General features: G+C 38.6%; 1 protein-coding gene across 1 annotated transcript; it reads right to left on the minus strand.

Annotated features, from left to right (window-relative positions):
- Nucleotides 1-3,836: 3,836 nt before the first annotated feature.
- On the minus strand, nt 3,837-13,369 carry SLC35E3 (solute carrier family 35 member E3). Its single transcript, XM_063309184.1, has 5 exons — nt 12,791-13,369; nt 11,266-11,376; nt 8,770-8,928; nt 7,059-7,141; nt 3,837-6,007 (listed from the first exon to the last, which is right to left on the minus strand). The coding sequence occupies exons 1-5, from the start codon at nt 13,181-13,183 to the stop codon at nt 5,821-5,823; spliced, it is 933 nt and encodes a 310-aa protein (XP_063165254.1). The 5' UTR covers nt 13,184-13,369; the 3' UTR covers nt 3,837-5,820.
- Nucleotides 13,370-15,661: the final 2,292 nt, after the last annotated feature.

Here is a 15,661-nt window from a genome sequence, read left to right on the forward strand (position 1 = left end):
CCTGGGATAATGGCTTGGTAGTTCCTGCCCACCAACCTCTGGTATGAGAGAGAGAGATTATAAAAAGGTAAATTATGACATTTTTGTTACAATGCTACCTCCTAGCCATACAGAAGCAGAGCATGTGACCACATGTATCAGTCTTTCTACCATTCTGCCCCTTGGGAGGTACATTAGTTTCATAAGAAATGAAGAAAATCAAACTTTATTTAAAAAGAAAAATATAAAGCCAATTTTTAACATTAAACTCTTAAAATTGTAAATATGCAGTGCTGCAGGATCCAGAGTACAGAACCGTCCAATTTACAATATACAGCAGTTGGTAAATTAGTTGAACTAAAAGATCCAAAAAACTTGCAAGATTGCACTGCTCTGTTACAATTTCACTAGATGACAAGTGTTACCAAGCTCAGATAATATCTCAAGGAAAAATTATGATTTCAAGAAATTTGAAGGAAAAAGGCAGTATCTTCATGTACAACCATATATACAGTTGCTGAGCATCTACAAAGATACAAAGAACATTGCACTTAAGCACAGACAACTTTTCAAACATGAATTCTGCCTAAAACATATTTATCTATTTCTTAAAGATAACCTGAATTCCAAAGCAAGGTCCTCCATTCTTCTTATCTTCTCCGGTTGCTAGAGGTAATTTCACCCCCCCCCCCGCACCTTCCCAGAACCATTGGGAAGATGGTACATCCCAGCTCTGGTTCAGCAAATTCAGAGCGTAGCGTAGAGTGGAGAGATTGGAGATTAGAACAGTGTAAACAGGCACACAAAATACACCAGGCTGTTTGTGTAGCATGCTCATGACTCCCAGCCCTGAACACACTGGGGGCTGCTGGTGCCACATTGCTTTCAATGTGTATTCCCCATTGTGTGCCTTACTCTTTTGTAATCCCTTCTTCTCCAAAGAATGTAAATACAAATATTAATTCCCTTCTTGCTAATTATCCCAGTGCCAGGGTGAGCATTCCAAAGGGTAGGGGAGTGGGGAAAAGGAAAGCAGTCAGTCATGTCATTTCCCACTTAGTGACCACTTCACTTAACAGAGCTGCCGGTCCCAATTGTGGTCGCTAAGCGAGGACTACCTGTACTGTAGATGTATATGGCTGCCCATCCTAACGTCTTGAGTGCTGGGTAAATTATGATATGCAATATGCCCAGTAGACCTTTACTGTGTCGTACAGTAGAAACATTATATTGGGCAACAAGACATTATAGCATGTAGATTACCACTGTTTATATGAAAGAAGCCTGTCTACTGTAATGTACCACTAAATAAGAATGGAAAAGATTATTAGGAATGCTGATGCTAATGTTGCCTTTTTTACAGAAATGGAAAAATGGATTTATGTTAACAGGAAGGCATGTTCTGATTGAATGCTAAAAGAATAAAAAATAATAAATTCAGAAGAGTAAGAGCAGTTTGTGAAATCCATTACCCAGAGGGGTGGTGGTCTACCTTTCATTGGATGTGTTCAAGTGGAGGCTAGATAGCCATCTGTAAAGGATACTTTTATTTGGATTCCTGAATGGATCAAAAGGGTTGATTTAATAACCCAAATTGGCCCTTCCAGATTTTAAGTTTATTGAAATGGTTATTAAATGTGTTAGAAATAATCTCTGGGCAGAGAATGCCTTATAAGCACTCTAAGTCATTTTTGTGCTATACTGGTTACGCCTAATTCTATTTTAGGCTTTTTCAGCTTCATGCTTAATTTCACTTTACGTTAGTGGGAAGATTATTTGCTTGGTCTTCAGGAATAAAGCCAGGCCGTTGACCATTGATGAGCACTAATGTTGCAGTTAAAAATAAGATGTTTGTTATATGAAACAGGATCTTCATTCAGCAAAGTGACCTTATGATCAGCTACAGTTTTGGGTCTTGGGGAAAACCATTGACTTAAACAGTAATATTAAATATATAGTTATCTATGTAAGGATCAGATGTAATTATGAAAGTGGATCATTGCAGGAATATTAGTATCACACTAGCATATTTTCCTTAAAACTGACCTTTTATTTTTCAGCATATCAGCACCCCATTTAGGGTTTTTTAAAAAAAAATTAGGAGTATTTAAAAAAATTAATGTGTGGCACTTAATCTGCTGCATATTAGGGGAGATATTCCAGATATTAAACAAGTTAAAACTATTCCAGTTTGCTAAAAAAGCAAAAAAGAGTCCAGAGGCAAGACCAATAAAGATCTATTTATTCATAAAGAAAAACATCTTTCAATAAAAAAAACCCTGTTGTTCTGTTTATTACAGAACCAGGCCCATATGTATGGAGGACATATTCTGTTTGAAAAAAATCCCATCTACACCTTTCTACTAATATCCTGTACATGTTTGCTGTATGCTACAATTACATTAATAAGGGGATGAGAAATTACTAGGTCTCTAGATATTGCTGGATTACTGTTATTCTTAAAACCCTGTAATTCCAACAAGAGGTGGAATCTAGTAGTATCTAGAGATCTACAAATTCCCCATCTATGACTAATTGTTTCACAAATGTGACAAATGTTACAGTTGAATGAGATGTGAAGTTACCATTCTCTTCTCCGACAATACTTGAGTGAGCAGAGAGGAAAAAATACAGTGAGCCTGGATGGACAAAGATACTGTAAGATTATTGTCCTTTATGTTACCCTTTCAGACACAAGATGCAAGCACTTGAGTTTCTCTTGTATTTTAAATCAATGTGTGATGTATTTACCTTTCAGAAAATACTCTGCAGAGCACAAAATTGCTTTGTTATGCACAATGGAACTGCACTGGTCATGCTGTCTTGAATGTTACTTGCTAACAGGCTGTTATGAATAATAGCTACAGCTATCAAATATTGCATTTAAAGCATTCTTCAGTTTGAGTAATAGCTAAGACCCAGCTGGTCATGACATGAAATAGCTGAGCTTTCATAATACTGACAGAAATCCACAGGAATAGTACAAGGGTGATTCACTGAATAAATTTGGTTTTGAACACAATTGAACACTTTTAGAATTGTATCAACAACAAAGTAAACACAGACTGTGTTCTGTGCTATCACTTTTGTGCATCTGGACTGTAATTAATGCTCCCCTTTAAAAAAAATGAGCCACATAAGGCAGCCTATAAAATATATTGGTCAAATTACTGAAAGCCTGTTAGAATTATAATCTTGATGACATTTAAGAGACATTTTATTGGAGGAGATAGGTTCAGCTTTTTTTTCTTGCTCATATCAGTTTCCTAAATGACATGGACAAAAAAAAGTATGGATAATATATTAAAAGTTCTGCTTTATAGCATATTTTGTAAGACCAAAACAAAACAAAAAACAAATATTTACAAAATATCTTTATTCTAAAATGATGATCAAATGAACTGTTTAGCTTTTAAAATAAAAATGAACTCCCTTCCAAAATCGATACTTTTGAAAGCATAATATTCCAACTTCGAATTTTAGGCACAGAGGAGCCAAGCTTTGTGGGAAATATCTACTTGTTACAGGAAAGCAAAGGCTCTGTTCCTCATCCGCATTTGGGGTTTTTCTCTGTAAAAATAGAAATTGCCAAGGGGTAGATGGATAGTGGGTAGAAGAGCACATTTAATACAGACATACACCACACATACGAGCCAGTAAGTGGTTAAGGTGCTGGACTAGGAGCCAGGAGACCAGTGTCTAGTCCTCCTTTAGGCACAGAAGCCAGCTGGGTGACTTCAGGCCAGTCACTGTTTCTTAAGCTTGGATTGGAAAGTCAAAAAACAACTGTAGACCAACCCACATTGAAGCAGCGTGGTTGATTACGTTCAATGAAGAGAGCTTTATCCCAAAGTGGATTGATTCAGGCTGATTTTATATACACTCACAAATGCAACATAGACCCATAAGGTCATTTTCCAACATAAATGTATACAGTTTAACAACTACATTTTTCTTCAATGAACAGTGCAAATGAATCAACAGTGCAAAATACCGACTGTGCTTGCATTTCCAGAAACATAAGTGATTTAGAAGTCATTATATCGGTGTACAGCATGGCTATTTTTTATCATTTCTGCAGCTTTAGATTCCACAAAAGTACATAAATTAGATATTATGTCTAATGGGTACATAAAATCAGCTATGGCTCTCGAATCATAGTATAATATATTTGTCCAGTTCATCCCAAGTTTTGCATTCTCTTCTAGAATTGTGGCCAAACAGTAAATTAACGGAGGTGATTAACACACCTTTTGTGTTCGTGCATGCCTCTCTCTCTCGGCAGCGAACATATCTACTTCTCCTGCCTTCTATTTTCACTACCACCACCACCCTGTGAAGTGGGTTGGGCTGACAGAGAGCGACTAGCTCAAAGTCACCCAGCCGGCTTTCATGCCTAAGGGAGGCCTAGAGCTCACAGCCATCTGGTTTCTAGGCCAGTACCTTAGCCACTACACCAAACTGGCTCTCAAAAATAAAACAGAACATATCACTTTTCAATGTTTAAAAAAATGATACCAAGATTTGTCAAGTATATTCCCAGACTCTATTTTCATTAAAGCATTCTCATCTTTTTGTTAAACTTCTGTTGTTCCATTTTACAGAGCTGACAGCATAGAATCCAGAGCATGGTTACATGACATCTTACTCTAGCCATCCATAGCTTATCATAATCCAACTATGTTGGACTAACACTCCTGTAACTTCAAATCAGCATTGGAATTGCAGTTCATAAAATAAGGAGGGCAGTCATTTGGGTGAAACTGGATAGCAGTGGCCAATGACAAGACAAATTCCCTATCCTGGTTTAACCATGGTTATCTTTATATCACCAAGTTTAAATTCAATGAGGATTTATCCTTAACCAGCATTTGAAAGAAGGGGATGAAGCTGATTAAAAATCCCCACAATGTTATGGAAGTTATATCTTAAATATGTTTAAAACTTAGCAGAAATTATATACAAGTTGCAAGAAAGTTTACAAATAAAGTTCAGAGTAACACTACATCTGCACTGGCCCAACATAATTAGAAAAGAAACCTCTTGTATAAATTATTGAATCTTGTAGAAGGAAAACACTTTCAAAGTACAGGAGCCAGCCCTGCACTGAGTTAGGTAACACTTATGAACTTAGAAAACTTAACAACTTGTAAAATTCTCAAGTCTTAATAATTTTGGAGTACCAGAATTTTGCTCAACTGTGAATGTAATTTTTAAATACGTATCAAAATTTAAAATATACAGAAAAAATGTAACAACATATGAGACTATTAGAAACAAAATCCCAGACGGAAGCTGAAATTCCAGGAAAGATAAAGAAACATTTGGTTTTTCAGTATTTACCAGATCAAGAAACTTCAATGTTCACTTGATCACAAAAAAGCAGTCTCTTTTAATACTGACATAATCATAAGGACATTAATTTTCTAGCAAGAAACACTGTATCTGTCTGAAAGAGTTCATTTGGTATAAATAGGACAGAAGTTACACTGTAATTATAAACAGCCCTTTAAAGAAACAAATTATATATATGTATACACACACACACACACACACACAATCTGGACATACGCCAACATCCATGAGCAGACACCCATCACCTTACCAGGCTTCTTTCTACTGACTCCTGTGACCCCTCGATGTAATCCAGTCCATACCCCAACCTGCCAGAACAGATGGGGACGGTGCATGGCAGCTACAAGGTAGAGAATACTTGCTCTGCTTGGGATGGTCCATTCTGCTGGCAGATGGACAATTTTACATCCATCCATAGACAGTGCATTGCTTTTAGAATCAGTGCATACTAAAGCAATTCATTTGTTATCTACAGCAATACTTAATTTATGGACGTTGAACCAGCTTGCTTTTGCTCCCATCTTGCTCGCTAAGTTTGAAGTGTGTATAAGCTAAAATGCCAAACAATGTGCATGTAATTCCAAGGCCTTGATTAATTGACAAAGGATCCTTAAATAAAAGGTACCCTCCCATGAGGGTGATGCAGAATTTGAAGTGTCCAAACATATTGTATCTACATTGTTCTGTTAAGGAAGATCATAATTAATCCAAAATGATCAAATAGCAAATCCTGTGCCAAGTTTGGCTTCTTAAATCCTACTGCTGTGAAAGTGTCAGCCCTTTAAGGTAAGCTAGTCAGGAAACACATTCCTCAAGAATAACTGGAACTCTACTTTATTAATATAGGTTACAGTAATAGACTCATGAAAGTCTCACAGCGTTTTCCTCCCTCCCTCTTATTCCCAAGGAACTTAAAGCAAAGTCAGGTTCATTCTAATGTTTTCTTCCTCTCCTGGGCTTAAACCATGTTTTTGTTACTGGTGGCACAGAGTTTCACCAAGGTCATCTCCCTGATTCCTTACAGAATGGTACTTAAAAACTGCCTAAAATTGAAAGCAAGACATTCCCATGTATCTGTTAACTCATTTTTGGCTTCAAGGAAAACTTGTCCCACTATTACAATATTCATTTTATGTATTTTCTCAATAAACAAAACATTCATCATTATTTTACTGCTACTGTGGAAAGTAAATCCAAGCTTTGGAGATGAATCATTCTCTCATAAAACAATGGGATTACTTAACTGCTCTTATTTTCTAAGATTATATAATGCTTTCAACGTATTAATATAGTTTTAATATATTAGAATGGAATTCATGTAATTGTGAATATGGCTGTAACACTGACATGTAGCTTCAGTCAACTATATTTAAAGATTTTAATACCACTGATTATATTGATTATATTGTCAAGATACCTAATCCAAGCAATTCACTTTTAACGGTGTAAATAAACTTTTTGCTATTTAGAAAGTTCCTAAAACATAGTGTTTAAACCCAAAACTGTATGATCTTACAGTTTCTGAAAGTTTTAGTTAAAAGATTTTATTGGTGACTCACCTGTTGTTTCAGATTTCTACACTTTATTACCAGTGTAGAAATCTGAAATAACTGTAGTTATCAGACATAGTTTGTACCTATCTTCACTTGATTAGAAAGCAGTCTGAATAGTACAGAAAATAATTTTGGAAAACTGGAGAAATAAGTTTCCAGATGAAAGGATACGTAACTGGTGACGTATTCCCAATGATCCAGTAAATAGACAAGTTCACCATAAATGCTATTATTCCAGAGACCAGCACCATAAGCTGTGGGTTAGTAAAACAAAGAAACAAACATGAGCACTTTCTCTGTAACTGATTTTTAATAGACATTATCCTCTATAAAATGACACAAAGGGTTGCTAATGGTATTCTGACCATTCCCAGTTAAGTTCATGACCTGAATTTGGTCAAAAGGCACAGTCCCATTCTTGTCTTTCCGATCACTTCACATTCACAGTTAAGACCTACTGCCTTATAACTTTATTGGAGCTTGTGCAAAGGAGTTCTTGGTCATGGTACCTTACATCTTGTATGATAGCATTTGATCTTCATCGAGCATTGTTGCTCTGAAAGTTGGCTGCCTGTCCTTGCAAACAATTGGATCTGATTTCTTCTCCTTGGCTTTATCTGCTTTGTTTTATTATTCAGTTTGATAAATTTTAAAAATCTGAAAGCATTTTGCTTTGGCATTTAATTGCGACCAGAAATATGGAGTATAAAAGTTAAGAAAACTATATAAAAAAATTTCTTTTAATAGATTTAACCCTTCACAATACCTACTCCCAGGAGTATTTTAAGCACCATCTCCTAAGCAGGTTCATTTATTTAGCGTTTACTGAATTTATAAATTATGCCTTTTGCCCATATGGTGCATGGAGTGATATACAATAAAAATACAAATTAAAACTTACCATATCACCACAAAATATGGAGTAAAAATAGACAAAAAGCAACAAGAATGCTGTTACAATTGAAAAGTGACCAACCATCAAAGCATTAAAAACTAATGATACTATAGTCTTTACTGCCCTTCCAAAACAAGATAATAAGGAGCCCCTTTGACCATTCTTGGAAAACAGTGTGTGGCCCAACTCATTGCATATTTTTACTCAGAAATAATCTGTTTGCTGTGTGCTGGTTGTGTTGCTGCTCCCAAAACTCTACTGTGTAGCTGGCCAGAAGCCAAAAGGAAAAAAAAATAGGCAAAGTTCAGGGCAAGAGAAGAGCCAAGGTATATCCCAAGCCACCCCTCTAATCAAGGCACTTATCCACAGCACTCATTTTTGACACCCAGACATTTTGGCCACTTATGACTACCATTCTTGTGTTTCAAAAGGTTCAGTACAAACATGATGAAATCAAATAGCTAGTTCTTATTTACTTTTAAGATGCTAAGCGATGTGAATTTTCAGAAATTTTAAAATTTATCACATTTATAGCCCAAGTTTCTCAGCTGTTGCTTAAAGTAACATAAACGGATCAATCAAGACCTGCTTTTTTTATTTCAGCAAGATTGCTTCGTTCACACAAATGCTTGAAGAAGTTTGAGAAGCAATTTATATATCTATATATCTCAGATTTATTCTCTGCCCATCTCACTCAGAGAGTGACTATGCAGTCATTATTTGTTGGACTAATTTATCTTAGTGCATAAAGTAAAGATTACTTTAAAAAATAATTCATTAGTGAGTGACCTTTTCACACAGTCCTTCAATTGTAATACCTCACACTTGAAAATTCAGTGGCTAGCAATTGAATAATGGAAAACATCCTTTCAATACAAAATTTCCAAGCTTAGGATTATATTTGTCCTATATTTGAACCTGAATGCTTTTTGTTAAATTTTAAGAGCATTTAGAACAAATAGAATGAAGAAAAGAAAAACAATTTACCACAGCAGAGAGAGTCCAGGGACCAAAAATTCCACCTTCTCCAAATACTGGTTCAAAGAAGGGTACAACACACAGCAACATGCCACATGACATTGGCGCTTGATAGTATAGTAGCTGCATGGAATTCACTTGTAATTCATGTTGCTTTGCTCCTACCCACTGAAACAAAGAAAAATATATTAATAGCCCACACATCCAACGTTAACATAAATATTACAATGTGCCTACTAAACTGCTGTATTGGTATGTACTTTAAGAGAAGCATGTACAGCCCAACACCATTTATTCCAATTACACAGGACAGCTAAAGCATCTGAAAGAAAAGACAATCAAGTTCTTCTGTTCACCCTGATACAAAGACATAAAAACCACTGTTATCTAGATTACAGGTTGCTTAAAATGCCAAGAAAAATGACTTAATTTCCAGCCACTGAATGAAATATTTCCAAAGCAAACAGGCAGATTAATATATAAGCTTGCTAGCAATGACATTGTATTCAAGATGGAAGGAATGTAAGCCAAAACCTTTGAACTTGCAGTTGATGCAAGCTACAAACTGCAGAGTACAGATAAACTGAAGATACAAGAAAGTATAATTCTAGTTATAAGACCTTCCCAGTGTGGGCATCTTCCATATATGAGGACTTCAACTACCAATATTCTTAACTATGGCCATGGTGGCTGAGGAATTCTGGAAGTTATCATTTACAACTGGAGGGTATCCAGATGAAGAAAGGTGATTTCATAATATACAGAATAATTTCTTCTGGATCTTAACATATGTACAGTATTGACTTACTGCTCCCAAGGTCAGTAGGAAGCCCACAATAAGACATGCAAAGTCTTCTAAAGACACTCACTGTTTTGTTTAAATATATTTAATGAAAACATGATTTTAAACTAAAAAAAAATCAATAAATTTTTATTTATCCTGAGGAAAAGCAATTTAAAATTCATGTTCAGTCTTAAAACCTCCAGCTACTCTGAGAAGTCTTTTCAACTCCCTTCCCATTCCAAAAAGAGGATGTCATCTATCTCTTACCAAAAAGTTATTATGGGAAAAAATTATGCATACAAACTGGAGTGAGGCAGTGATCAAGACTATTCAAAATCATTGGGCTAACAGGCCACTCACAGACAGAACATTTGATATTATTGCAATGTAGTAGTTTGCATATCATCTCAGATATGCAGATGATACCACTTTGATGGCTGAAAGCGAGGAGGAACCGAGGAGCCTTATGATGGTGAAAGAAGAAAGTGCAAAAGCTGGCTTGCAGCTAAACCTCAAAAAAACCAAGATTATGGCAACCAGTTTGATTGATAACTGGCAAAAAGAGGGAGAAAACGTAGAGGCAGTGACAGACTTTGTATTTCTAGGTGCAAAGATTACTGCAGATGCTGACTGCAGTCAGGAAATCAGAAGACGTTTAATTCTTGGGAGGAGAGCAATGACAAATCTCGATAAAATAGTTAAGAGACATCACACTGACAACAAAGGTCCACACAGTTAAAGCAATGGTGTTCCCCGTAGTAACATATGGCTGCGAGAGCTGGACCATAAGGAAGGCTGAGAGAAGGAAGATCGATGCTTTGGAACTGTGGTGTTGGGAGGAAAATTCTGAGAGTGCCTTGGACTGCAAGAAGATCAAACCAGTCCATAGTCCAGGAAATAAAGCCAGACTGCTCACTTGAGGGAATGATATTAAAGGCAAAACTGAAGTACTTTGGCCACATAATGAGAAGACAGGATACCCCGGAGAAGATGCTGATGCTAGGGAAAGTGGAAGGCAAAAGGAAGAGGGGCCAACCAAGGGCAAGATGGATGGATGATATCCTAAAGGTGATGGACTCGACCTTGGGGGAGCTGGGGGTGGCGACGACTGACAGGAAGCTCTGGCATGGGCTGGTCCATGAAGTCATGAAGAGTCAGAAGCGACTGAACGAATAAACAACAGTAGTTTGCTGCAAACAAAGCTTTTCATCCTTATGCACAGTTTCTTGTTGGAGTACAAAAGAGAATAAGCTACAGTTTCTCATCCCTGTAGATCATCACACAATCCTACAATACTTTTAGAAAAAGAACTAATACACCACTTCTCATCATTAACTATTTAAAATAATAATATTCCAAATATTTTGGACTAAAACTCCTATTAATCCCAGACAGCATCATCCATGGTCAGGAAGGATGAAAACCATGGCCAAAAACAACTTGGCACCAGGTTGGGATGAACTCAGGAGTGCATATGCCAGCCTACTCTGAAGAAAACAGTTTATATACTTACGTACAGATTTACCTGTTGCTTCCCAACAGAAAATGGTTTTATCCAGTTAAATAATACATACTTAAATAGCGAGAAAGCTATGTACAACAAACATTGTCTGCTCAGAAGATTGGAAATTAATAGAGAAAGGAAGACATTGAATAAATTTACAGATTACATAAAATATTACTCTAAGGTTGCATTTAATAAAAGGCCATATTTAACTCACCACTTGATAAAGAGATGTCACTATAACCCCAAGAGCAGCAAATATCATTCCAAGAAAACTAAATTTCACGTCATAATAGGAATTTAGAAAAACACCTAAAGTAATAGGAATCTGTGAAAGAGAGAAACATTTGCTAGTACAACTCAGCACAGTAAAATCTGCCTTACCTTCACTGTCTCAAAATCCTGAAATAACAAATGTTTACTGCCACATTTAGTGATGCCAATGTACCATATTAATTTATAATTTAAGAAAGAAATAGATGACATTTTATGCTATTGGTGTTTTTTTAAAAAAGCAAAGTAGCATCACCTAATAGTTCAGCTATGGAACATTTTCAACTAGAAATGTAAGGAGGGTTGTGCCTAAGGAAATATGGTCAAGTTTGAATAATAAATTGCCCCCAGCTATTGACATCTTGATTAAAACACTGTGGTCATCATAAAATAGGCACTTCTGCTACAGTAAGCACAAGTATATCAAAACAGAAAGCATGCCTTTTGCTTCAAAATTGAGGTATCTACATACTTCTAATGCAAATTTATTATCAGCTAAAACTGGCGAGATTCAACTAAGATTTCTTGATCATGAATTCACTGATCTAGAAGTATATCCCAACTTTCTCCCTTCTGCTATTTATTGGAAATCTAAGCTCTCATTCTCCAATAACGTCTGAAGCCAATGTATAGTTTTAAGAAAAGAAAAAGTACTCATTCATTTTATTTAATAGGGTCAGTCCAGAAATATTAATAGCGTACACCTAAGTATTCCAGTACTATTTCTTAGTAATGAAACAGCCTTCATAAATTTTGTGGTCTCCAAATGATTGAAATTTCTATAGCTTCTAGCCAGCATGAACAAGACAAGGCTGGCAGAGGCTATACTCCTGGTTTTTCATAACACCTTTATTTTTTAATTTAACTTTTAATTTATACAGCCACCCATCTCACAGAACTGCCTGACAAACTTAAAAAAAAATGCACATCTTTTTGGTTTTGTGACTGACCTAATATATTACAATTTTAGAATGAAAGGGGGTCATTTTCATTCTATAAAGCTTTTGAGTCAAAGCCCTTACATTGTTAAACACAGTCAACTATGGACATTCAATATTTTAACATTTTTGTACATTTTTAATATACAATAAGGTGACTCAGCCAGTACAGCAGCCATCACCAGTTCTTTACCTTTTAGGTATGTTGGCTTTCATAATCGCTACTCAGCGGATCCATGCTGCCTAGAATTTATGGGAACTCTAGCCCATCACATCTAGGAGCATCGGACCTGGAAGGCAACTGACTGAATTGATTACCTTAACCAGCCTTCACAATCAACGAAAAGGCCATCTGGACTACAGTACATACTATTTATGGCAATACTTCACGCCCAGCATTTCTCCTTGCTCTAAGACTGCAGGTAGCTGCCCCTGTTACTTCGGGAGCCCTCAGTATGTGCAAGCAAAGGCAGCCCCCTTCCTTTGGGTCTGCCCACCCGTCCTCCCCTCACACCCCGTCCTGCTTCTCACCAAAGTGAGCTTGATGCGTGTGGCAAAGGTCTTGCCGTAGGCTACGGTCTGGATGAGCACGATGACCGGCGTGGTCATGGCCTTGGCCAGCTGGTAAGTGCCGACCGTGTTGTTCTGCAGAGAGAGATTGGTGAAGACTACGAAGCCGCAGAAGCTGAGCGCTAGGGAAAGGATTTGGCGCGGCCGCAGGCTTTTGGGGGCGAAGACGCCCAGCGCCTGGCACACATACAGCCCCAGCCAAGTGACCGCGAAGTGCACCAACGTGAGGCTCAGATTGGGGAAGCCCATTCGCACGTACAGCCACTTGTTCAGGAAGACGATGCAAATGGACGCCGCCAAGTTCACCAGCAGCCCCGCCACCAGCCGGCCCCGCTCCGGGAGCCACCCCGCCATACTCGAGCTCCTTCCCAGTTCCACGTCCACCTCCTGGGGAGCAGCAGCAGGAGAAGCCACCGCCCCCGGGCAAACAGCTTGCACAACTGCCGCCACGGCCTTTCCTTTGCCCGCCCACGTGGCTCCGTACAGGAACTTCCGGTGCCGCAGGCGGCCGGCCCCAGTAGGACAGAAACCCACGCAGGAAGTGGGGGACTTCCCTTTCTGGGCCGGCAGCTCTGCCTGGGCTCAGGGTGGGTACCTCTTAACCTCCGGCTATCGTTGCGCTGGCTGATGTCATCGTGGCTCAGCGCGAGCTGCTGGCAAATGCAGGTCAGTCTCCATGCCTGTTGCCTGCTTCGGCTTAAACAAGTGCTGTGGGAAGGATGCGAAGTTTAGTGCAACCCGGCGCCGGGTTAGAAAAGTCCGCCTGTAGGAGGTTTTGTTGTTTATTCGTTTAGTCGCTTCCGACTCTTCGTGACTTCATGGACCAGCCCACGCCAGAGCTTCCTGTCGGTCGTCAACACCCCCAGCTCCCCCAGGGACGAGTCCGTCACCTCTAGAATATCATCCATCCATCTTGCCCTTGGTCGGCCCCTCTTCCTTTTGCCTTCCACTCTCCCTAGCATCAGCATCTTCTCCAGGGTGTCCTGTCTTCTCATTATGTGGCCAAAGTATTTCAGTTTTGCCTTTAATATCATTCCCTCAAGTGAGCAGTCTGGCTTTATTTCCTGGAGGATGGACTGGTTTGATCTTCTTGCAGTCCAAGGCACTCTCAGAATTTTCCTCCAACACCACAGTTCAAAAGCATCGATCTTCCTTCGCTCAGCCTTCCTTATGGTCCAGCTCTCGCAGCCATATGTTACTACGGGGAACACCATTGCTTTAACTATGCGGACCTTTGTTGTCAGTGTGATGTCTCTGCTCTTAACTATTTTATCGAGATTTGTCATTGCTCTTCTCCCAAGGATTAAGCGTCTTCTGATTTCCTGACTGCAGTCAGCATCTGCAGTAATCTTTGCACCTAGAAATACAAAGTCTTTCACTGCTTCTACATTTTCTCCCTCTATTTGCCAGTTATCAATCAAGCTGGTTGCCATAATCTTGGTTTTTTTGAGGTTTAGCTGCAAACCAGCTTTTGCACTTTCTTCTTTCACCTTCATCATAAGGCTCCTCAGTTCCTCTTCGCTTTCAGCCATCAAAGTGGTATCATCTGCATATCTGAGATTGTTAATGTTTCTTCCAGAGATTTTAACTCCAACCTTGGATTCCTCAAGCCCAGCTTGTCGCATGATGTGTTCTGCATACAAGTTGAATAGGTAGGGTGAGAGTATACAGCCCTGCCGTACTCCTTTCCCAATCCTAAACCAGTCAGTTGTTCCGTGGTCTGTTCTTACTGTTGCTACTTGGTCGTTATACAGATTCTTCAGGAGGCAGACAAGATGACTTGGTATCCCCATACCGCTAAGAACTTGCCACAATTTGTTATGGTCCACACAGTCAAAGGCTTTAGAATAGTCAATAAAACAGAAATAGATGTTTTTCTGAAACTCCCTGGCTTTTTCCATTATTCAGCGGATATTGGCAATTTGGTCTCTAGTTCCTCTGCCTTTTCTAAACCCAGCTTGTACATCTGGCAATTCTCGCTCCATGAACTGCTGAAGTCTACCTTGCAGGATCTTGAGCATTACCTTACTGGCATGCGAAATGAGTGCCACTGTTCGATAGTTTGAACATTCTTTAGTGTTTCCCTTTTTTGGTATGGGGATATAAGTTGATTTTTTCCAATCTGATGGCCATTCTTGTGTTTTCCAAATTTGCTGGCATATAGCATGCATTACCTTGACAGCATCATCTTGCAAGATTTTGAACAGTTCCGCTGGGATGCCGTCGTCTCCTGCTGCCTTGTTATTAGCAATGCTTCTTAAGGCCCACTCAACCTCACCCTTCAGGATGTCTGGCTCTAGCTCCCTGACCACACCGTCAAAGCTATCCCCGATATTGTTATCCTTCCTATACAGGTCTTCTGTATATTCTTGCCACCTTTTCTTGATCTCTTCTTCTTCTGTTAGGTCCTTGCCATCTTTGTTTTTGATCATACCCAGTTTTGCCTGGAATTTACCTCCAATGTTTCTAATTTTCTGGAAGAGGTCTCTTGTCCTTCCTATTCTGTTGTCTTCTTCCACTTCCGCACATTGCTTGTTTAAAAATAATTCCTTATCTCTTCTGGCTAACCTCTGGAATTTTGCATTTAATTGGGCATATCTCCCCTTATCACTGTTGCCTTTTGCTTTCCTTCTTTCTTGGGCTACTTCTAGTGTCTCAGCAGACAGCCATTTTGCCTTCTTGGTTTTCTCTTTCTTTGGGATGTATTTTGTTGCCGCCTCCTGAACAATGCTGCCAACTTCTGTCCAGAGTTCTTCTGGGACCCTATCTACTATGTCCAGTCCCTTAAATCTATTCTTCACCTCCACTGCATATTCCTTAGGAATATTAGTG

This window comes from Candoia aspera, chromosome 7, assembly GCF_035149785.1.
Source record: "Candoia aspera isolate rCanAsp1 chromosome 7, rCanAsp1.hap2, whole genome shotgun sequence".
Lineage (NCBI taxonomy): Eukaryota > Metazoa > Chordata > Lepidosauria > Squamata > Boidae > Candoia > Candoia aspera.

Coding starts and splice junctions, on each gene's coding strand:
- SLC35E3 (XM_063309184.1), bottom strand. CDS start 13,183: ATGGCGGGGTGGCTCCCGGAGCGGGGCCGGCTGGTGGCGGGGCTGCTG. Junction 7,142..8,769: donor CCTGGACTCTCTCTGCTGTG/GTAAATTGTTTT, acceptor ACTAACCCACAG/CTTATGGTGCTGGTCTCTGG. Junction 6,008..7,058: donor GGGAATACGTCACCAGTTAC/GTATCCTTTCAT, acceptor AGAACAATGTAG/ATACAATATGTTTGGACACT.